The sequence below is a fragment of the Cornus florida genome, unplaced genomic scaffold, assembly GCF_030987335.1.
Source record: "Cornus florida cultivar Cherokee Brave unplaced genomic scaffold, ASM3098733v1 CherokeeBrave_3.0.0_Hap2_Chr05, whole genome shotgun sequence".
NCBI lineage: Eukaryota > Viridiplantae > Streptophyta > Magnoliopsida > Cornales > Cornaceae > Cornus > Cornus florida.
Window position 1 is genome coordinate 90,031,799 of NW_026775575.1, and position 18,805 is coordinate 90,050,603.

The following is an 18,805-nucleotide window of genomic DNA, read 5'->3' on the forward strand; positions in this document are numbered from 1 at the left end:
ACCTTCACCAGAATGAAATTTTCTGTACCTCTTTCTCTTTTCACATTTCATGTGTGTTTACTTTTCTCCTTAAAAAAAAAAAAAAAATGAGGAGAAGAAATTGTGATATTCTATTAGGTCGAAGTTTTACTTTTGGATGTTGTTGAAGATATCATATTCTGTTATATACATCACTGGTTGATGTTGTTGATGATATCATATTCTATTATATACATCACTGTTGATGGAACCTCAATTTTTAATGAGATTTTTTTTGGTTAAAAGATATTAAAATTCAGACACACATAACAGTGTAGATCATCAATTGTATTGCATGTTTTCCCATGCCCAACCCAATAATTACGGGGTACACTGAGTTGAAATTATAAACTCTTTATTATTATTATTATTATTATTTTTTTATATAAAACACGAGATATTATTAAAGTTCTAAATATGATCCCTCAATGATGAAGACTAGAGTTTTGAACTGAGGTTACCCATGGAGATTTGCAGAGAGAGAGAGAGAGAGAAGAGATCGTGATTCTTTTGGAAAGAAAAAAGAAAAAAAGATAGAACATTATGAGTTTCGATTTAATTCGTAAAAAAATAAATAATGCCTATCTTTTTCTATATTTAATTTTAGACACGTATCAAAATTGCATTGGACCGCGTCAACAAAGGAGATGAACTTAATCTCGTAAGAAAATCCAAGTATTGCCCTTGAAATAAAAATATTTGATGAAATTTATTTAAAAAATTTAAAATTCAAAATGGACGCATATGATTAGTGACGTGGAGGAAATTCCTCCTCACTGCATGAACACAAATATTGTTGTGTCTATAATTTTTCTGCTCGTATATCTTTTTTAAATTTAAAATATACACACACACACACCATGACACACTCTCACGACAAATTCATCTATTTACTCAAGAAAAACATAAAATAATCAGTCTTTTAATCCAACAAAACCATAGTTGGAAATAAAGAAAAATTTGAGAGTTGCTCACTTGAAAAGCCTATATAAAGTTGCCACGTCACCGTACACATCCATCAGCCATCTTCGGATGCTTGTTCTGTTCTGATAGCCGGTAAGTTGAGCACAGCTCAAGCCCAAACCCTAATTTCGCAAGCTTCTCGCCTCTCTCTCTCTAACCCTAAACAATTTATCTGTTTCATACTGTTTCTGTCTGCAATGCTATAAATACGGTACTATATATATATATATATATATATATATATATATATATATAGCATCTCGTGATATTGATTCTCTTAGCCAAGTTCGAGTCTTTGATCGGCTGAATTCCACACACAAACGATGGTTAGTTCTCTTCCACTTCAATCGCCCTCAATTTCTTACAGTATAGCAATTTACTTGTACGTTTTCTTTGATGTTCTTACTTCAATTTTCTTTTGTCTGTTGGGGTTTTGATTTCAAGGGCTAATTGCGAGACTTTGGTAGTTCTTTACCATTTTACAGAGGAATCTTTTGATGGTATTTAGGTGGTTGTGGTTGTGATTTGTTGTATCTATTTAGTTGGTTTTGTGGGTAAGCACATACTGGACTAATTTTGATCCAATTTACAATACATACGTATGCTTAAACGTGTAACAGGACTCTCTACTATTCAAATCCCAATTCACTATTCTTCATTGTTTTGAATTTTAAAATGAGGGCTCTATTTGCTTCAATCCCAACCCCAAAGACACGCACAGACACCTTTTAAGCACCAAAGTCCAAACCCGCCAGTTGGAAGAAGTGACAATGAGTGCCCCCATGGGCTTCAAGTCCCTCCCTTCCTGCCCGGCTTGCCTTAGCATGGTTGTGTACACGTGTGTGTGTGTGTGTGTGTGTGAATTTTTTTTTTTTTGATAAGTCGCGTGTGTGAAATTTGAGATTGTTTTTTGTTTGATTGTGACTGCTATCGTTGCTATTTCTATAGGCTGGCAGAGGCGGAAGGGACAGATTTCGCAGGGACTACCCTCTGCGATCTGAAGAAAAGGGCCATAGTGGGCGTAACAATGCGCCCCCATCAAGGCACCTCTGGGTTGGAAATCTGTCTCACAGCTTATCCGAGAATACTGTAACCAATTGCTTTTTACAGTTCGGTGAACTTGATAGCATCGCATTTCAACCAGGACGTAGCTATGCTTTCGTTAATTTTAAAAATGAAGAAGACGCTTTTTCTGCAATTAGAGCACTTCAAGGTGCTACTCTTGCGGGCAATCCACTTAAACTTGAGTTTGCAAAGGCGGTTAGTTTTGTACACCTTTGTCTGTTTTTCTTACAGTGCAATGTTGATATCATTTTGTATATGTAGATTTCATATCAATTATCAGTTCATTATATGAAAGCAATAACAGCTTAAATTAACACACACCGAGAAAGAACAGCAGAAAGAGAAACATCACATAGGTTAACCACCAAGCAGCTATGGTGAATATTCTTTGCCAATGTGGCAGTGGAATATTCAAACTTTTACTTATAATAAAAAAAAATATAAATCTTTGCCAATGTATTAGGTTCACCCTGTCATGCTCACATTATTGGCTTGTGGTGAAGGGAACTGTTCATCTTACAAATAAAATTAATTGTCAGATATAAAGGGTAGATATTGTAGTGTAAGAAATAGGCATCCTTCCATTTCCATTTCTATTTCGTGCTCCGCATTCTAATCTTCTCAGCAACCTAGTTACAATCGTTTCTTGGTCAAAATTTTGGAATGTAACTGAACCAATGGTCCTACAAAATGAGTAGTCTCCACTGCAGTAGTCTCCCCTGCAATCCATCTCTTATGCCTACCAAAACTGCTAAAGAAGGGGATTGATGAGTTATCATAACATATAAGGGATGACAATGTACTATGATGGCATTCCTTCTCCCATTTTCCATTGATTACTCTATATTCTATAAAATTGGTAAAAAGGATGACAAACCTCTTAAACAGAAAGTTGCAATTTAATCGATTTAAGGTCCAACACTTGAGCTTCATCACTCATCCCTGCCACTTTTGAATGGGCTGATTTGTTGTGTTTACAATCGTGATTAGCAAAAGGGAATGATAATTTACCACATATAAGGGTATGTTTGTACTTTAAGGAATAGAAAGATTCTCTTCGTTTCCCACAAAAAGATTCTTGATACTGTCCTCTCTTGCAATTATCTATGAACGGGCCCATTTATAATGCTTATCGCCCCCAATAAAAGACGGGAACAATGTAATTTAAGCAATAGGTCATTTCATATTCCATTTGACGCTTCACATGATATTCAGTCAACAAAATGATTACTCCCTTTTCTTGGAGAAAAACAGGCAACTCCATTCCATTGCATTTCCTTGGGTGCATGAAACCAGCATGCTTACGCCACAACTAGAAGAAGGGGTAAGTCACCATGTTTAGGACTGAATTGTTGGACACAGGTGTAAAATGCTGGAAATAGAGTGAACTGTAGATGTGTTTGGTTGTTTGTTGATGGAACAGGATGATATTTCTTTTCAGTTTTAAATATTTTACATTTCAATGTCAGAATTAGCATGCTGTTTAGCAAGACTTCACATCTTGCAGACATGCCGTCTCAAAAGGGCTTACTTATTTATTTTTGAATTTGATATTGATTTATCAATTACCAAGTTCAAACTGTGGCAAAAATCATTAATATGGTCAATGTTAATATGGTCAATGTGTTGTTGAGAGATATCACTGTGTTGTTGACTGCTCTGCCATAGTTGAGACCTCAGCAACATCATTGAAAAGGGAAAGAGAGAGAGAGAGGGAGAAGGTTTCCATCTTTGTCATCATCTCCTTCTTCCCCTTATGTTCATTTGCCTTGTAGTATTCTCTACTGAGCCTTTCCCTTTTACCTTTTCCTTTTTCTCTTTTTCTCTTTTTCTTTAATAGTCACTAATGTAGAAAAACTTAGAAGATTCCAATAAGACCTTTTTTTTTTTTGGTCTTTTCTATAGATTTATCTTTCTCCGCTAACTTAACATTCTAACTTCATGATTTCACATATTTATTTGGTAAACAATCATTTTTCATGTTTTTTTTTTTTAAAAGTAAATGATTTCACTTGTAGCATATTAAAAATTCAAATTTCATTCAAAAGAATAAAGACACATGGAAACATAGGTTCTAACTCTTAGTTGATTTTTTTGTTCCATTTCTTGATTTTTTTTAACAATTCACACTGACATCCATCATTGAATGAAATTGGCATCTTTATGAATCATCAGAATAAAGGTATTGTTTTCAAAGGTAACCAATATACAATTTAACAGACTTTTTAGCTTAGTCAATAATTTATTATTTATTGTTTTTATAGCTAATATAATACTGCCTTCATCGCACAAAAAGTGTCCACCTTTCCATTTTTGGCTGTCCCAATTCAAAATTCAATGCACTCTCTTTTTAATATTCCTAATTTACCCTCCTTGCCTTGAAGTTTTAAAAGCAATTGAAGTTTGCAATAAACCTCATGTGGACCCATCATAAAAGGGTATATTTGGAAACATATAAAACGATAAATAAAATAAAGCAGAGACACAATGTTTTTTACATGGAAAATTGTAAAAAGTCATGTGACCCAGTCCAGGCAGATCAAAATTTTCTGCGTGAGAAAGAGGTTAGAGACTAAGTTGATGAAATTATAGCCCAAGAATCAACTAGTCCCTCCGAACTCATACTTATGCAAGATCTACTAGAGCCTCCTGCCGCTAATCTATCAACAGACTCACTCCTCACGCAATGCGCTCCGACTCTCTGTGACTAGTGAAGTTCGATCAATTTGTTTTTTGTGAGCCATTTAGTTGATGCTCTGATGGATAGTTTCAATTATGCTCCTTGTTTGGATTCTCTCAATCACATGTAGTATGATAATCTATGAAGAACCCTAGATTGATTGTCTCTCTAAAAACATATAAATTCTTTTAATAATATGTAAAGAATTGAAAGCTCCTCTAAAAAAAGCTACCTTAGACTGGCTATAACCCTAAACTTATAGCCAATATAGGTGACTCATGTAGTATGGTAAAGTAAAATTCTTTTCGGGATTCTGATTTGAGAGAGTTTTCATACAAGTATGTTCAGAGGGTTCGATTGATTGACACTCTCAGGAATTGTTTCAATCAATTGACCATTCAATTGACGATCTAAGTAATTCAACCATGCAATTTAGATTCTATACAAGTATGTCTGCATGGTTCGATCAATCAGCCATGCAATTGACACCTTCAGGAGTTGCTTCGATCGATATTCGATCAATGATCTCAGTAATTCAACCCTGTAATTCAAACAGTCCCTCGATTGATTGAACATTCGGTTGATGTTTGATCGATACAATTATAGATCAATGCATTTTGCCGTGAGTTCAAAATATGGTTTTGAAAAATTTCTAGCTTGAAGTTGAACCTCAAGAGAATTATTGTTATTTTCATGATATACACAAATCAAAACTTTTTTTCCTAAAATTTATTACACATCAATAGTAATCAAATTTTTGCATTTGTTTATATCAAATTTGTGGTAATTTCAGATGATAAAATTCACATTTAAATTTTAAAAGAATACCAGTACTCTTTCTTATGATAAGTTTTAAAATAATTAGTGCCAACTACCAAGTGGAATTATATATCAGATTTCCATGAACTTTGGTATATCATATACATGGAAATTTTACGTATTCTCTCTCAACAATCTTTCATTGTTCTCAAAAATATCGTAGCATAAAACACAACCTTTCAACGTTTGCAATGCTCACAATTTACTAAAAGAGATCAAGAAAACTTATTGTGAACTTAATGTAAATAAAATTCTAGAACCATCTCAGTTAAGCATGTTACAATCCCCAAACAACTTGATAACAGTCAAATTTCAATCAAGTATGTTGTGCAGGAATATTTAGAAATGAGATTAAGCCTTAAAACTTTAACAAAATATAACAGTTCATTACATTCAAAAAGAGCTTGTGTAATCAACCAAGCTCTCCAAGCAATCACTTCAATCAAACGGCTTCCATGCATTACAATAGCACGGGTATGTGGTTTAAAGAGATTGGCTTATAAGGATCTCCATGGGTATTGATGGTATTGATTTGCAATTCAATTGATGCTTCCATGTTGTTCATGATGTAGAACTTGAATTGCAATCCAAGTGATGTATTATTACATTGTTGAGGTTCCATAACTTCCATTCATCATTGGTTGGCATAATAATCTCACAGTCATCACCGTTTCATATCATATTCTATTATTCTTCCTCTTCGGTTTCCAAGTGATCTTTAATTGGCTACCCCTATGCATCCAATGCAGAATAATATAAGCAGTGGAGCTCGCAAAATATCATAAGGCTGTTGACCACAATAAATCATTTATATTGTCGTAACATCATTGGTATCATACTGAATTATCTGGGTTGTATCCCATGTCCAATGGACGTTATTGCTTGCCATAAATGCAAAATTGCAGCTGCAGCCACCAGTACATGCCAAGAAAAGTAAGATTGATCAAAACAGCCTCCATATATCTTCATTACATGTTCCAATCAGCTTGTAGAAATTCCATCATATTATTTCACTTTGCCAATGGGGACAAGGATAGTGTTACCATATAAAACCAGCATACTGGGAGTACTGTTGAAACATATCAGTGAACATGATCTATCGAATTTACCAACTTTGTAAGAGTTAATATTCACTAAAATGCATATGTTTGAATGATTTAGTCATGTGATGAATTTTATTGTTAAAGTAATGATAAATGTCTAAGTGAGTGCATTCTTATTATATGTGCTCAACTTTGAACAGAAAAAGAGATAAATACCATACTATCGGTTGATATATGATGTCATTTAATTCTCACCTAATATAGAAGGTCCTTGTGCAACACATGTAAATAATTACTAGTCATAAGCATACATTGCAATGTGTGTTGATTATAGGAAATGGTGTGATAATTTAGTTCTTCTTCCTACCTGAATGCTGCACAAGTTGAGAAATATTTATCTTCTCTGGTGTAAGGTAACTTACTTTTGTTGTTATCTGAAAAAGCCAGTGATACAATGCATCTATTTTGTTTCCCAATACAGGCTGCTGTTGGTTTATACAGAGCACTTGCATTATCCCATGGAAATATAATAATGAATCTTGAGTAGACATTGTAGTTACCATGGTTTTATGTGATAAAACATAAATTAGGTACTTTTTGGAACTTCTGATGAATTCAAGCGATAAACTGAAAATTTGTAAATTCAGAATAAATTCAAAAAATCATCGTTTCACTTGACACATTCGATATTTAGTGATAAGTTAGGTCTTTCTAGTATAAAATTCAGATCCTTTTTTAAAGTGAATGACAGATGTTGCATTTTCTTGTTAAGTAGCAGTGCTCCACAAGATACATATTGTGAAACCTTCACTGTAACTGTTATCCGAAATAATAAAAAAAGTGAACAACAAAAATAGTTCCTAGTAACCCCAAAAATGTGCATCAGTGGCAACATAGTAGTTCCTAGTAACCCCAAGAATGTGCATCAGTGGAACACTGTACTCATGATAAAAATAGTGTTCTTTGGTTTTTAAAGCCATGACCAAGCAATCATCCTTGTTATGTGGTATCCATATGAAAAGTATTTCCTGCACTGAAATGTCAAGATGATAATGAAGCTGATTCAATCTCCTATGATTATTTTTATTTTTATTTTCCCTTTGTCAAGGGTGAGTTGGTCAAATGTGAATTAAACAGGAATGTTATTGCCCCCCTTTTGAGTGTAGGCTCAAACATATTCTTTGTACCGGCTGGTGGCGCAAATGCTTTATCTGGACATAGCGTTTTAGGAGGAGATTTTTCCCTTTTCCCTTTCATGGATGAATAATCCGCCAAGAGCATCCGCTTTCACAATTTAAGTACATCAACTTATGCACTGAGCATTTGGGGAGAGCAGAACTTTTATATTTTCATCTCTCCTGAAATGCTTCCTGAAAGGGATAAAATATAGGGGGAGCTAATGGAAAATCTTTTTCATGACTTCATAAGTAAACTGCTTTTCCAATCTTTCATAAGTACATTGAATCTGCTCCTTCGAAATACTCCACCAAAGGCTCAACTGTGCTGCATCAAACAAGTTTGGCGTTTTTCAATTATTGGAAAGTTGAAACCACACCCCCCCCCCCCCCCCCCCCCCCCCACCACCCCTATTTCCCAGATCCAGGACAAAACCTTGGTACCACCCAATCAATCCCGAATAATGGGGAAAAGAGCGGACCAGAGTCCCCTGGCATCAAATGCTGTATCACCAACTGATTACTGTTCTGTGGCTCTTACATGGACTTGGCTATGTGCGTTGGTGTGCTTGTGTATCCAATAATAAGGACACATGGACACCATTTAGTGTTCATGTTATGTAATATTCTTCTTTTATTTTCTGGAATAAAATGGTGGTTTATATAACAGAAGTGTTCAACATGTGCATATATTTGTTCCGAAACTATAGTGTAACAAAATAAACATAATAATAGATTTTAGGTGCAATTATATTTTGAACTTAAATTGGCTCTTATGTTTGCTAGGTGCATGTTTGATCAGAATGTTGGGCACATATCTGTACCTGTAGTTAAGCGTTGTGTGTTCCACACAGGTCCTTCGTTCATTTACGAGTGTTCATGTCATATAGCCATATGTTTCCACATGGTGGTCATTCCTGAGAAAGCCAACTTTGAATCTAGTTCACCTTATTGTCTCTCAGGGAAAGCTAGAGGGGACTAGAGGTCTCAACTCTCTGTAGAGGAATTGATACCAAAGCTCCCATTATTTGAGGCAATTCGCTTCCAAGGATCCTCGCCATTCCTTGCAGAATAGCCATGTCCTGCTCCAAAGAAATTCCAACCTCGAAGTTCCCTACCAACATGGAAATCACAAACTATACTTCTCTGACAATCCAACATTCCGTCAAAGAATAAAGCCTCCTTATCAACCTCTCTCCGGGGTACGGGGACTGAACCATTTGCTCCTAATTTCACAGTCCACCCTATTGATATGTAAAGCAAAAAATTCTGTTCACATGATCATAAACCTTTTCAATATCATTTTCAAATAGCACAGGGCATCAGAGATTTCACACTCTCATTACTTGGAGTGGTTAGAATTCAGATGTATAACATGGGACACAATTCTCTCTACCGTTACAATCTAGGTATATATAGAATATCAAGCTACCAGCTTCAGGAGACAATTTTGCACATTGTTCACATTGCCACATATAGCTCAAAAACATATATGATGAAGGTGTTTGGATCATCCTTTTTGAGCAGATGTTACAACTAGCACAAAGATAGAAACATATGATTAACATTAGAAAATAGTAAAAAAAATCAGTTGAAGTATGGAGTCTTTCTGCATGATCACTTTAATGATGCCTGATTGAACTTGTCCAGAAAAACTGGAAAATTCTATCTGCTACGAAGGATCCTTTATTCTATTAGCAGCTCATTAAATTACATCACTACTAACTAGGGAAAAAAAAATTACATCACTACTATTTTCTTCCATGTTGATATGAGAATAATTGTGAGAGTCGCACTTCTTGTGATCCTCTAAGGCATCTCAGCATGTTTAATACTTGTCCTCGGTTACTTTGCTGAGAAGGCATACCTGTTTACCATCATAATCTCTGCTATACTCGGAGATCTAGAGGTGGAGGGAATTTTGATCTGTTCCAAATTGCCAAATAGGATATATTTTCAATTTATTTATTTATTGCATTATTTCTAGACCCAAGTTTGGGGGTCATCTTGAGCAATGTAAAACGAACTTTATTATCCAAAAGGTTATTTAGATTTTTAGTAGTGTGACTTTCTTTGTCACCATGTTGCCAAGAGTATGGTAATTGAATTTGTGAGATGCCAATTGGGGATCTTCCCCTTGCTCTTTCTTTCCCTCAGCTTTATAGGATTGCTTCTGACAGGCAGGCCTTGGTGGTTGACTGTTATCACCTTGATAACGGAAGACTAACTTGGGACGTTCAGTTTAGGAGGCATTTTCAGGATTGGGAAATTGAGGAGGTCACTCGTTTTTCGGAGTTACTGTATCTTCAGGTGATCTCTCATGAGGAGGCTGATTGTTGGCTTTGGAGTCCACATTCTCAGGGTCGTTTTGAGGTGAGATCCTTTTTCAGGTGCCTTTCTGATGGGGAGGGTGGCACTTTCCCTTGGAAGGCTATTTGGCATTCCAAGGCTCCCCTTAAGGTGGCCTTTTTTGCTTGGACGTCTGTCTTGGGTAGGATTTTAACCCAGGATAATTTGAGGAGAAGAATGCAAGTGGTCATCAATCGCTGTTTCTTGTGTCGTTGCGATGAGGAGACAGTGGATCACCTTCTGTTGCATTGCAGTATGGCCAGAGATTGTTGGGATTTGATGATTGGGTTGTTTGGGATTCCCTGGGTTATGCCCTGTTCCTCTAGAGGGTTGATTGAGGCTTAAAGAGGTGTCTCTGTTGGGGCGCTCATCCGGGATGCTTGGAGGGCTACCCCTCTCTGTGTTTGGTGGTGCATTTGGCTCGAGAGGAATCGAAGATACTTTGATGGCAAGGAGAAACCCATTTCTATGCTTAAGTTTTCTATTATTTCTACTCTCTTTTGTTGGGTCTCAGGGAGAGATTATCGTTCTGTTGAAGAGATTGTTATGTTTTTGGCCTCTTTGAAGGCTTGAGGCTCTTTTTGGTTTTTTCTTCTTGTTTCCTTGGGTTTCGCTCCCCTTTGAGCGCTTTTTTATAAAATTCTTACTTATCAAAAAAAAAAAAAAAAGAGAGAATCACAATTGATTATGGAAAGCCATTGATTGTGTATATTCTAGGTTTACTATCTTGTTAGATTCAATGCTAGAGATGAAAACGGAATAGGTTCACAAAAGGCTTACTATTGGGAGATATCTTTGATAAAGCTGTTTCCCTTACCTTTTCAGTTTATATATATTTATATATTATTTTTTCTTTGAGGAGTCTTGCAGAGGAACCAAGCTTTACAATGCGAACGGTTTGTGGAGGTTACATGAAGTGTTGCTTTGGCATCATGTTGTCAAGAATATAGTTATTAGGTCATGTAGGATACCAATTGGGAAAATTGTTGTTGCTTGCAGTAACCTTTGATGTAGGGTATTCTAGGGTTTTGTCATGTTAGATTGAATGATAGAGATGGATATAGAATTTGTTCTAGGAGGACTATGTGGTTGGAAGACAGCCTTTACAAAAAGGTTTCCTTTGTCTACTCTGACTTTCTAGATTTAAAGGGTCTTCCAAGTCTCTCCTGTCTCTCTTACTTAGGATTGCCTTTGGGAGTTTCTTCTACACGAGTTGGGAATTGGGATCCAATGATTAGTAGATATGAGAAAAGATTAGCAGGATGGAAAAAGTGGTATCTATCTGGGGGGGGAGTCACACTTATTAAGAGTACTCTCTCATCCCTTCCTACCTACTTTTTATCTTTGTTTCAAATTCCATGCTCTGTTGCTGAAAGGATTGAAAAAATTCAGAGGGATTTTCTTTGGGGTGGAAGGGGTGAGGAGTTTAAGTATCATTTTGTTAATTGGGATCATGTCTGCCAACCGTTGAGGTTAGGCGGGTTAGGCATTCGAAAAATCGTTCCTTTTAATCGTGCTCTCTTGGGAAAGTGGTTATGGAGATTTGGAAAGGAACGCCATCGTCAGTGGAGAAGAGTTGTCTCGTGTCGTTTTGGTGAGGAGAGTGGGGGCTGGTCATCTCTTCCAGTTACTATAACGGGAGGCGTTGGTGTGTGGAAATTCATTCGGAAGGGCTGGGATGTTTTCTCCACACACATTAGATTTAAAGTTCGTGATGGCAGACATGTTCGTTTTTGGGAGGACCTTTGGTGCGGAGATCAGTTGTTGTCTCACTCCTTTCCTATACTTTACAGTGTTGCAGCCAATAAGCATGTCTACGTGATTGATTGTTATCAACTTGATAATAATGGAGTTACGTGGGATGTGCGGTTTAGGGGCCCCTTTCACGATTGGGAAATGGAGGAAGCTTGTGTTTTTTTGGATACGTTGTATAGGCAGAAGGATATTGGCAGAGGGTGTGATGATATTTTATGGGTTCCTTTAGCTCATGGTAGGTATGGTGTCCGATCCATGTTCTTGTGTTTGTCCAATTTCGTTGGTCACGAGTTTCTTTGGAAGTCTGTTTGGCGTTCTAAAGCTCCTCTTCGAATTGCATTCTTCGTTTGGACTGCCACATTGGGAAAGATTTTGACATTGGACAATTTGAGAAAGAGAGGCAACATCATTGTTAATTGGTGCTGTTTATGTAAAGCTGATAGTGAATCCGTGGATCATATTCTTATGCATTGTCCTGTGGCGTATGATTGTTGGAGCTTTATTTTTTGCATGTTTGGCGTTTTTTGGGTAATGCCTAAGCACTCCTCACAATTGATTAACGCTTGGAGAAGGTGTCCTATTAAAGAACAAGCTCGTGATTATTGGAGGATTGTTCCACATTGTGTCTGGTGGTGTTTGTGGCGTGAGAGAAATAACAGATCCTTTGAAGGAAAAGAATCGTCTTTAGCTAATTTAAAAATTCATATTCTTCGTTCTTTGTTCTGTTATGTAAGAGGAAATGTATGCTCCTCGATTGATGATTTCTTTGGTCTCTTGGATTCTATTGGTCCTTGGATCTTTTTTCTTCTTGTATTAGGGACGCGTTCCCCTTTTGAACGTTTTTCTAATATATTTTTACTTATCAAAAAAAAAAATAAGTCTCTCCTGTCTTTCCTAAATTTCATGTCACTTCAGGGTTTTAAAGATTTGCTTGTTAATGTCAAAGTTGTTGGGTTTGCATCTTTGCATGTGTTATTAAATTACGTATATCATCTCATTTTGTCTATATGAGAGATGTTGGTACCTTGGGAACATTAGTAGCTTTGAACAATTTCAGTTCTTTATTCTATTCCTTTTTAGAGTGTGATGACGTTGCTGCTTTCAAATTATCAAAAATTTTTGACTGATGTTGTGGCCCGGAATTTGTTTTACCCGAGAAGTGAGCTTTTTGATCCATGTTTTCACTTGTAGGTTGTGGACTTTAGTACTCCCTTGTAGCCCGGATATAAGGGCACTTAGGGTTTGGAGTGGGATAACGAGAACACTGAAAATCACAGGAAAGAGAGTGAGAGCTAGGGTTTGGGGGGGGCTAGATCTTGCATTCTCCTGTTTTTCACATAGTGAAATGTTTCGTTGGATTTTCACCGTGGACGCATGCACAACTTGTGTCGAACCACGTAAATCCATGTTCTTTTTTTCATTATTAAATGTGTTCTTTGTGTGTGGTGTGTTTACTTTTCTGTCATGATTTGTGATTTGTTCTTGGTTCGCTGCGTTTGTCATAACAGTTTGGAAGACCAAGCTTCCCCTAAAGGTGAAGGCTTTGGCATGAACAAGTACCCAAGTAGAGTGCAAACTGATGAGAAATTTTAAGCTTGATTTTCAATAGTTGTGAGATTGTTGACTCTTCGATCATTCATTGCATTTTTCATATGCTTTTGGCAAAGACTTTTTGCTTTGGTAGCTCCAATAGATAGTTCGCTTAATGCTAAAGTTAACTTTAGAATTTGGCATGTATTTTGATGTTGCAGTTCTGTTGGCTGCATGCCTTCTGCAGACCCACATGTAAGATAGTGGTTGCATTTTGGGAATCTAGGGTAGCTTGGTGTTGGGGCCATATTTCAAAGATCATATTGGTAACATTTTTCTTTCCGGGGCAAATGAGATAAGTTATTAGCAGAGATTGTTGCAACTTTATAATGTTTAAGGAAATAGTTGGGTCATATATCTTGGTGGAAGGTTATTTAGTAGCGATTAGTTGGTTTAGGTCGACAAGCTTAGGTACCTTTTTGTGGTTGCAAGTTTACTGTGGAATTTCATTTTCATGTTTTTTTTGGTTTTTTACCTTTACTAATATTCTTTATACTTCAATGTTATCTCTAATTATTCTAAAAATGTTTGGAAAATGTCTGAACATAAATTGATAAACACACACACATTGTTTTTGTGATGAAACTATGACAGGGATGTATTACGCTTCAGTTGTGTCTTTATTCTGCATGTTACTGTGACTTAGTACCTTTTGTATTTTGCAATAACTAGATCATGCACAAGTATGATTTGCTGCTTTGACTCGATTCATCTCTTCCTTGATCGTGTATCAATTATTGAATAAAAAGTCATATCACCTCTTTAAAAGAAATTTTGTTTTTTTCATCTGTCAAAATTGACAAGAACTAGTTTTACACTTGATATGGTTTTATATCACAGGATAAGTCTTCAACAGCATCACATGATGAAGACTACTTGCCACGCCGAGATGAACAACGCTCCACAGTAAGAGGGTCTACATTCTCGCAGAGGGACTCCAGAACACGCCGTTCTAGTCCTGATCCATCTTATCCTGACAAATCCAAAATGACTGATAGAAATGCAGAACCCAGTGAGGTATTATGGATTGGGTTTCCAGCGTTATTGAAGGTGGATGAAGTGATTTTAAGGAAGGCCTTTTCACCATTTGGTGAAATTGAGAAGATTACCGCATTTCCAGGTCGCAGTTATGCTTTCGTTCAGTTCAGAAATGTAATGGCAGCCTGCAGGGCTAAAGAAACTCTTCAGGGAAAATTATTTGGCAATCCCCGTGTACATATTTGTTTTGCAAAGAGTGAATCTGGCGCATCCAACAGCGGAAGGAACTCAATGAATGCCCCTCCCTCCCCACATTTCCAGTCATATGGACGCTCAGAACCTTCTGAGGACTTTCGACAGGATAGGAATTTTGGGAAACTATCTGGAGATCCTACCATGAGATCTCCTCATTTTATCTCCAATTTGGAGTCTGGGGATCCTGATGCCATGAGTTTTGGCAGAAAGGGTAATTTATGGATGGATGGGAATGGTACATTTGAACAGAGGAGGTTCCATGAACCGGGGCCTGAACTAGGACTAGCAGAAAATATGTATGATCGTCGTAGTAGTCCTTCAAGAGACCGAGGTGCTCACTTCCGTGATTTTTCTCCTCAGCCATTCCCTCGGAAAGGTGCATTCTATGATGATCCTTGGGACTTGCCAGATGATGCCTTGCTTTTTCATGGAAATAAGAAACTAAAGACTGGCGCCTTTCCTCCTGAGAACGAGCTTCCAGAGTATCCTTTCTCTGATTTAGACCAAGCAAAACATGTTCTTCCTAGGGTATTCCCTGATTTTTCCCAGCCTGAGGCCCTAGATAAAAATTCAGAATCTGGACCGTATGGTTATAAACATGTCCCAGATCACTCAATGAATCTAACACAACCTTATGGGGAAAGGTCCAATCACTGGAATGCATCTTATGATAGTTTCCAGATAGGTTCTGCTGCGATGCCTTCAAACCCTGTTGAGTGGAAAAGACCTACTCCTGAATTGAATCAGTCTTCTTCGACTGAAGAGTGGAAATGGGAAGGAACCATAGCAAAGGGAGGAACTCCCATCTGTCGTGCTCGCTGCTTTCCTGTGGGAAAAGTACTGGACATGATCTTGTAAGTCGTGATTTTTTTAGTTGCCGATGGTTTCAAACAGGTTCAAATGTCTAAAAGGCTTCCCATTGTGTGTGTGTGTGTGTGTGTGTGTCTGTTTGTTCCAGCTTTAATATATGCTAACTATTTGATTCTCTCTTGCCCACTTTTATCTTTGTCCTTGGAAAGTAAGACACCATTTCTAGGCATGCAAGGCTGGCCAACCTCATTTGTAGTTGGCCTGTGAAGCATTTGTTAAGATTGGATTGGGACTGGGCTGGAAAATCCAACCAAATTCCCCAAATTAAATACGGGTTGGGCTTAGGTTGAGGTATCGGGCAACCCGAACTCATTCCTTATTAATATATATACACTTATATATTAGCATGCAAATTTATTAGGGTAAGAAGCTATGCTACATGGACTTCGAAACTATGTGAATTACCCGTGTCAGACACACAATACTCAGGATCTGTGCCCAGCAATTTTTGGTTGGAGATGCACCTAAAAAAGATATCCAGTAATTCAATGCTATTATATTATTGCTTCAAAAGGAGTAAAATGCCTATAGAATAAAATAAAACTATTAAATAATATGAATTTGTAGCTTTGTCCTGTTTGGGAATTTTACACATTCGACTGGCAGATACATACCTGCACTGACCCATGTACTTGGGTCCATGTAACATAGGTAGTTCATGATAATTTTTGTCTGTTTTTATGGTAGAGTTATTACTTTAAAAGACATTTATATTTTTTTTGGCCTTTGAGATGGAATAGTCCTTGGGTTGCTGTTAACCCGACCTCAGCCCCCGGACTTCCGAACCAGTGCTCAAGCGGAGTTTAAAGTTTGAATGCTGGTTAGAGGCTCAAGTTGGGAGCTCAGGTGAGCATCAAGTTGTATGGAGCTTGGGTCAAAGGTCTCTAACTTTGGACGGAAAGGTGGCCAAGCCTCAATTAACCTAGCCTGTCCGAGTTGTAACCTTAATTTAATCTTTGAATAGTATTCTCATCACTGCATTCTTTTTGTTGTTAAATTACTCTTCCAGTTGTGATTAATTATTTTCCATTTCTGAAGTGAGTACTTGCTATCCATTTTAGTCATCTAAATAAACGGAACCCATTTATAATAATAGTGCCATGGTGTATGAGGACACAATTCTATCCTTCTGGATGAATGTCATAACAATTCACTTTATGCCATTAAAATGGATTAATTTTCAAATTGTATGAGAAAGACTGGATTCGTTTCAGGTGTTCTGTAGAATAAAAGGTCAGTTCCACCGGACATCCAAATGCTCTCCAACATTAAAAACTTGTACAATTTTTTCTTGTTTACCTGTTGAACTTGCATAATGGAAGTGCTCTTATAAAACCATTTCAATTCTGCAGGCCTGAATTCTTGGATTGCACCGCAAGAACTGGTCTAGACATGCTTGCAAAACATTACTATCAAGCAGCTAGTGCTTGGGTGGTGTTCTTTGTTCCTGAAAGTGATTCAGATATTGGATTTTATAATGAATTCATGCATTATTTGGGGGAGAAACAACGAGCTGCAGTTGCTAAATTGGATGAAAAGACTACTTTATTTCTTGTACCCCCTTCAGAATTCTCGGAGAAAGTACTGAAAGTACCAGGGAAATTGAGCATATCTGGAGTCATATTAAGGTTAGAGAACCCAGGTTCCAATTTTGGGTCTCTTCATCATCCTCATGAGAGAAAAGATACATTGCCTTCAGAACCTGTTCCCTCAGTGCCTTCTTTCCCAAATAATCTAGGGAAATCTGGAGTTAATGATATACCTTTTTCGGGGAATTTGTCTATGGCAGTTCCTCCCACAACATTTGCAGGTTCCCCCCATCTTATTGGAGGTTTATCTGAATCCATTAATGAGAACCGGCATGAATATATGCTCCATCATCGGAACCCTACATTGGGACCAAACTGGTCTACTCATCATCCACAAAACTTCAATTCTAGTACTAAAATTATAGCATCAAATGCATCCAACAGTGTTGTTGATCCCATCATTAAGGGATATAACCCGGCCATGCCTAGGGCTCTGCAGGAATCAAGTTTGAGTAGTTATACAACTGGAACTTCAGGTATCCCATTAGCTGGAAGTAGCAAGTTGTCCTTTCAGGAAACCAAACCTCCAGTTTCTTCATCTATGGGTTATTCAAACCTTCAACCAGACCAACTTGCACAGTTGGCATCATCTCTTCTTGGGCAACAAAGGCAACCAGGGGGTGGTCCATCTTTACCTATCGGGGAAGATATTAGGCAGCCAAGCACCATGTATCAGTCTGAAAATTTATATGGAACTTCCCAGAGATATGCTTTACAAAATAATCAGGAATCCTCTGAGCGATTATTATCTCAGTTTGGCCAAGTGCGACAATTGCAGCAGCAGCAGACATCAAGCATGCCTGCAGCGCCTCAAATAGAGCTTCAGGTAGGCAGTCAGGGGAACGAACAGCTGCATAGTACTGGTACACAAGAGGAAGTGGAGACAGATCCACAGAAACGTCTGCAAGCGACATTACAATTAGCAGCAGCTCTTCTTCAGCAGATCCAACAAGGAAAAGGGACCTAACTGGCGAAAAGTATGAAAGATGGCAAAAATGAAATTCTATAGTGTTTCTCAGAAGCACCATGGTTACTTGGTTCTTACATCTTTGCTTTGTGGAAGGCAGTGGACCAATCAGTTTAGATGGCTACTTTAATGTTATAAAATAGTCGAACCTTTTCTTAGTCCTTTTGTTGTTATGTTGCATGGACTTCATGATGTTGGATAATAGACCTTGTCTTTGTCTGTCAGTGATGAAAGGTCTCAATTTGTTTTATATTTGTTATGCAGATACCGTGTCAATCATTTGCTTATAGGCATAGTATCTTATTTCATCCAACCTCTTTCTTACAGCTTTTTGGCGATATGATGTACAAAGGCAGCATGCATTTTCAGTTTTTTAGGTGGCTGGCCATAAGATGTCAGTAGCAAAAGAAATACTTAAACAACTAGCATTTTCAGCCTAGTTGAAATCTGGAGAGTATGCATTGATTTAATCCTGTTCTTGTTAATCTTTAGCCCATATAAAAGTGTGAAAATAGCATAAAAACAGGACATGTTCTCATTCATGAAGGGGATAGAGGAAGTGCTTTTATGGATGCAGAAAATAATCTTGGGATTTAAAAAAGGTGGAAGTGCTAGGGGAAAAGTGCCATAGTCCACATTGACGGTAGTACTGGAGGAAGAGGAAGACCAAAATTAACATAGGTAGAGTT

General features: G+C 37.3%; 1 protein-coding gene across 1 annotated transcript; it reads left to right on the forward strand.

Moving 5' to 3' along the window:
* Positions 1-882: 882 nt before the first annotated feature.
* Positions 883-18,403, forward strand: LOC132307531 (flowering time control protein FPA). The gene is made up of 4 exons (XM_059805327.1): positions 883-1,307; positions 1,930-2,241; positions 14,298-15,544; positions 16,913-18,403. Exons 1-4 carry the CDS (start codon positions 1,305-1,307, stop codon positions 18,114-18,116), a joined length of 2,766 nt encoding a protein of 921 aa, XP_059661310.1. The 5' UTR covers positions 883-1,304; the 3' UTR covers positions 18,117-18,403.
* The last annotated feature ends 402 nt before the right edge of the window (positions 18,404-18,805 follow it).

Bases quoted from the DNA above. Each gene is read 5' to 3' on its own strand.
- LOC132307531 (XM_059805327.1), top strand. The intron at 2,242-14,297 runs GTTAGTTTTGTA...TTTATATCACAG, and splicing joins AACTTGAGTTTGCAAAGGCG to GATAAGTCTTCAACAGCATC. The intron at 15,545-16,912 runs GTAAGTCGTGAT...TCAATTCTGCAG, and splicing joins AAAGTACTGGACATGATCTT to GCCTGAATTCTTGGATTGCA.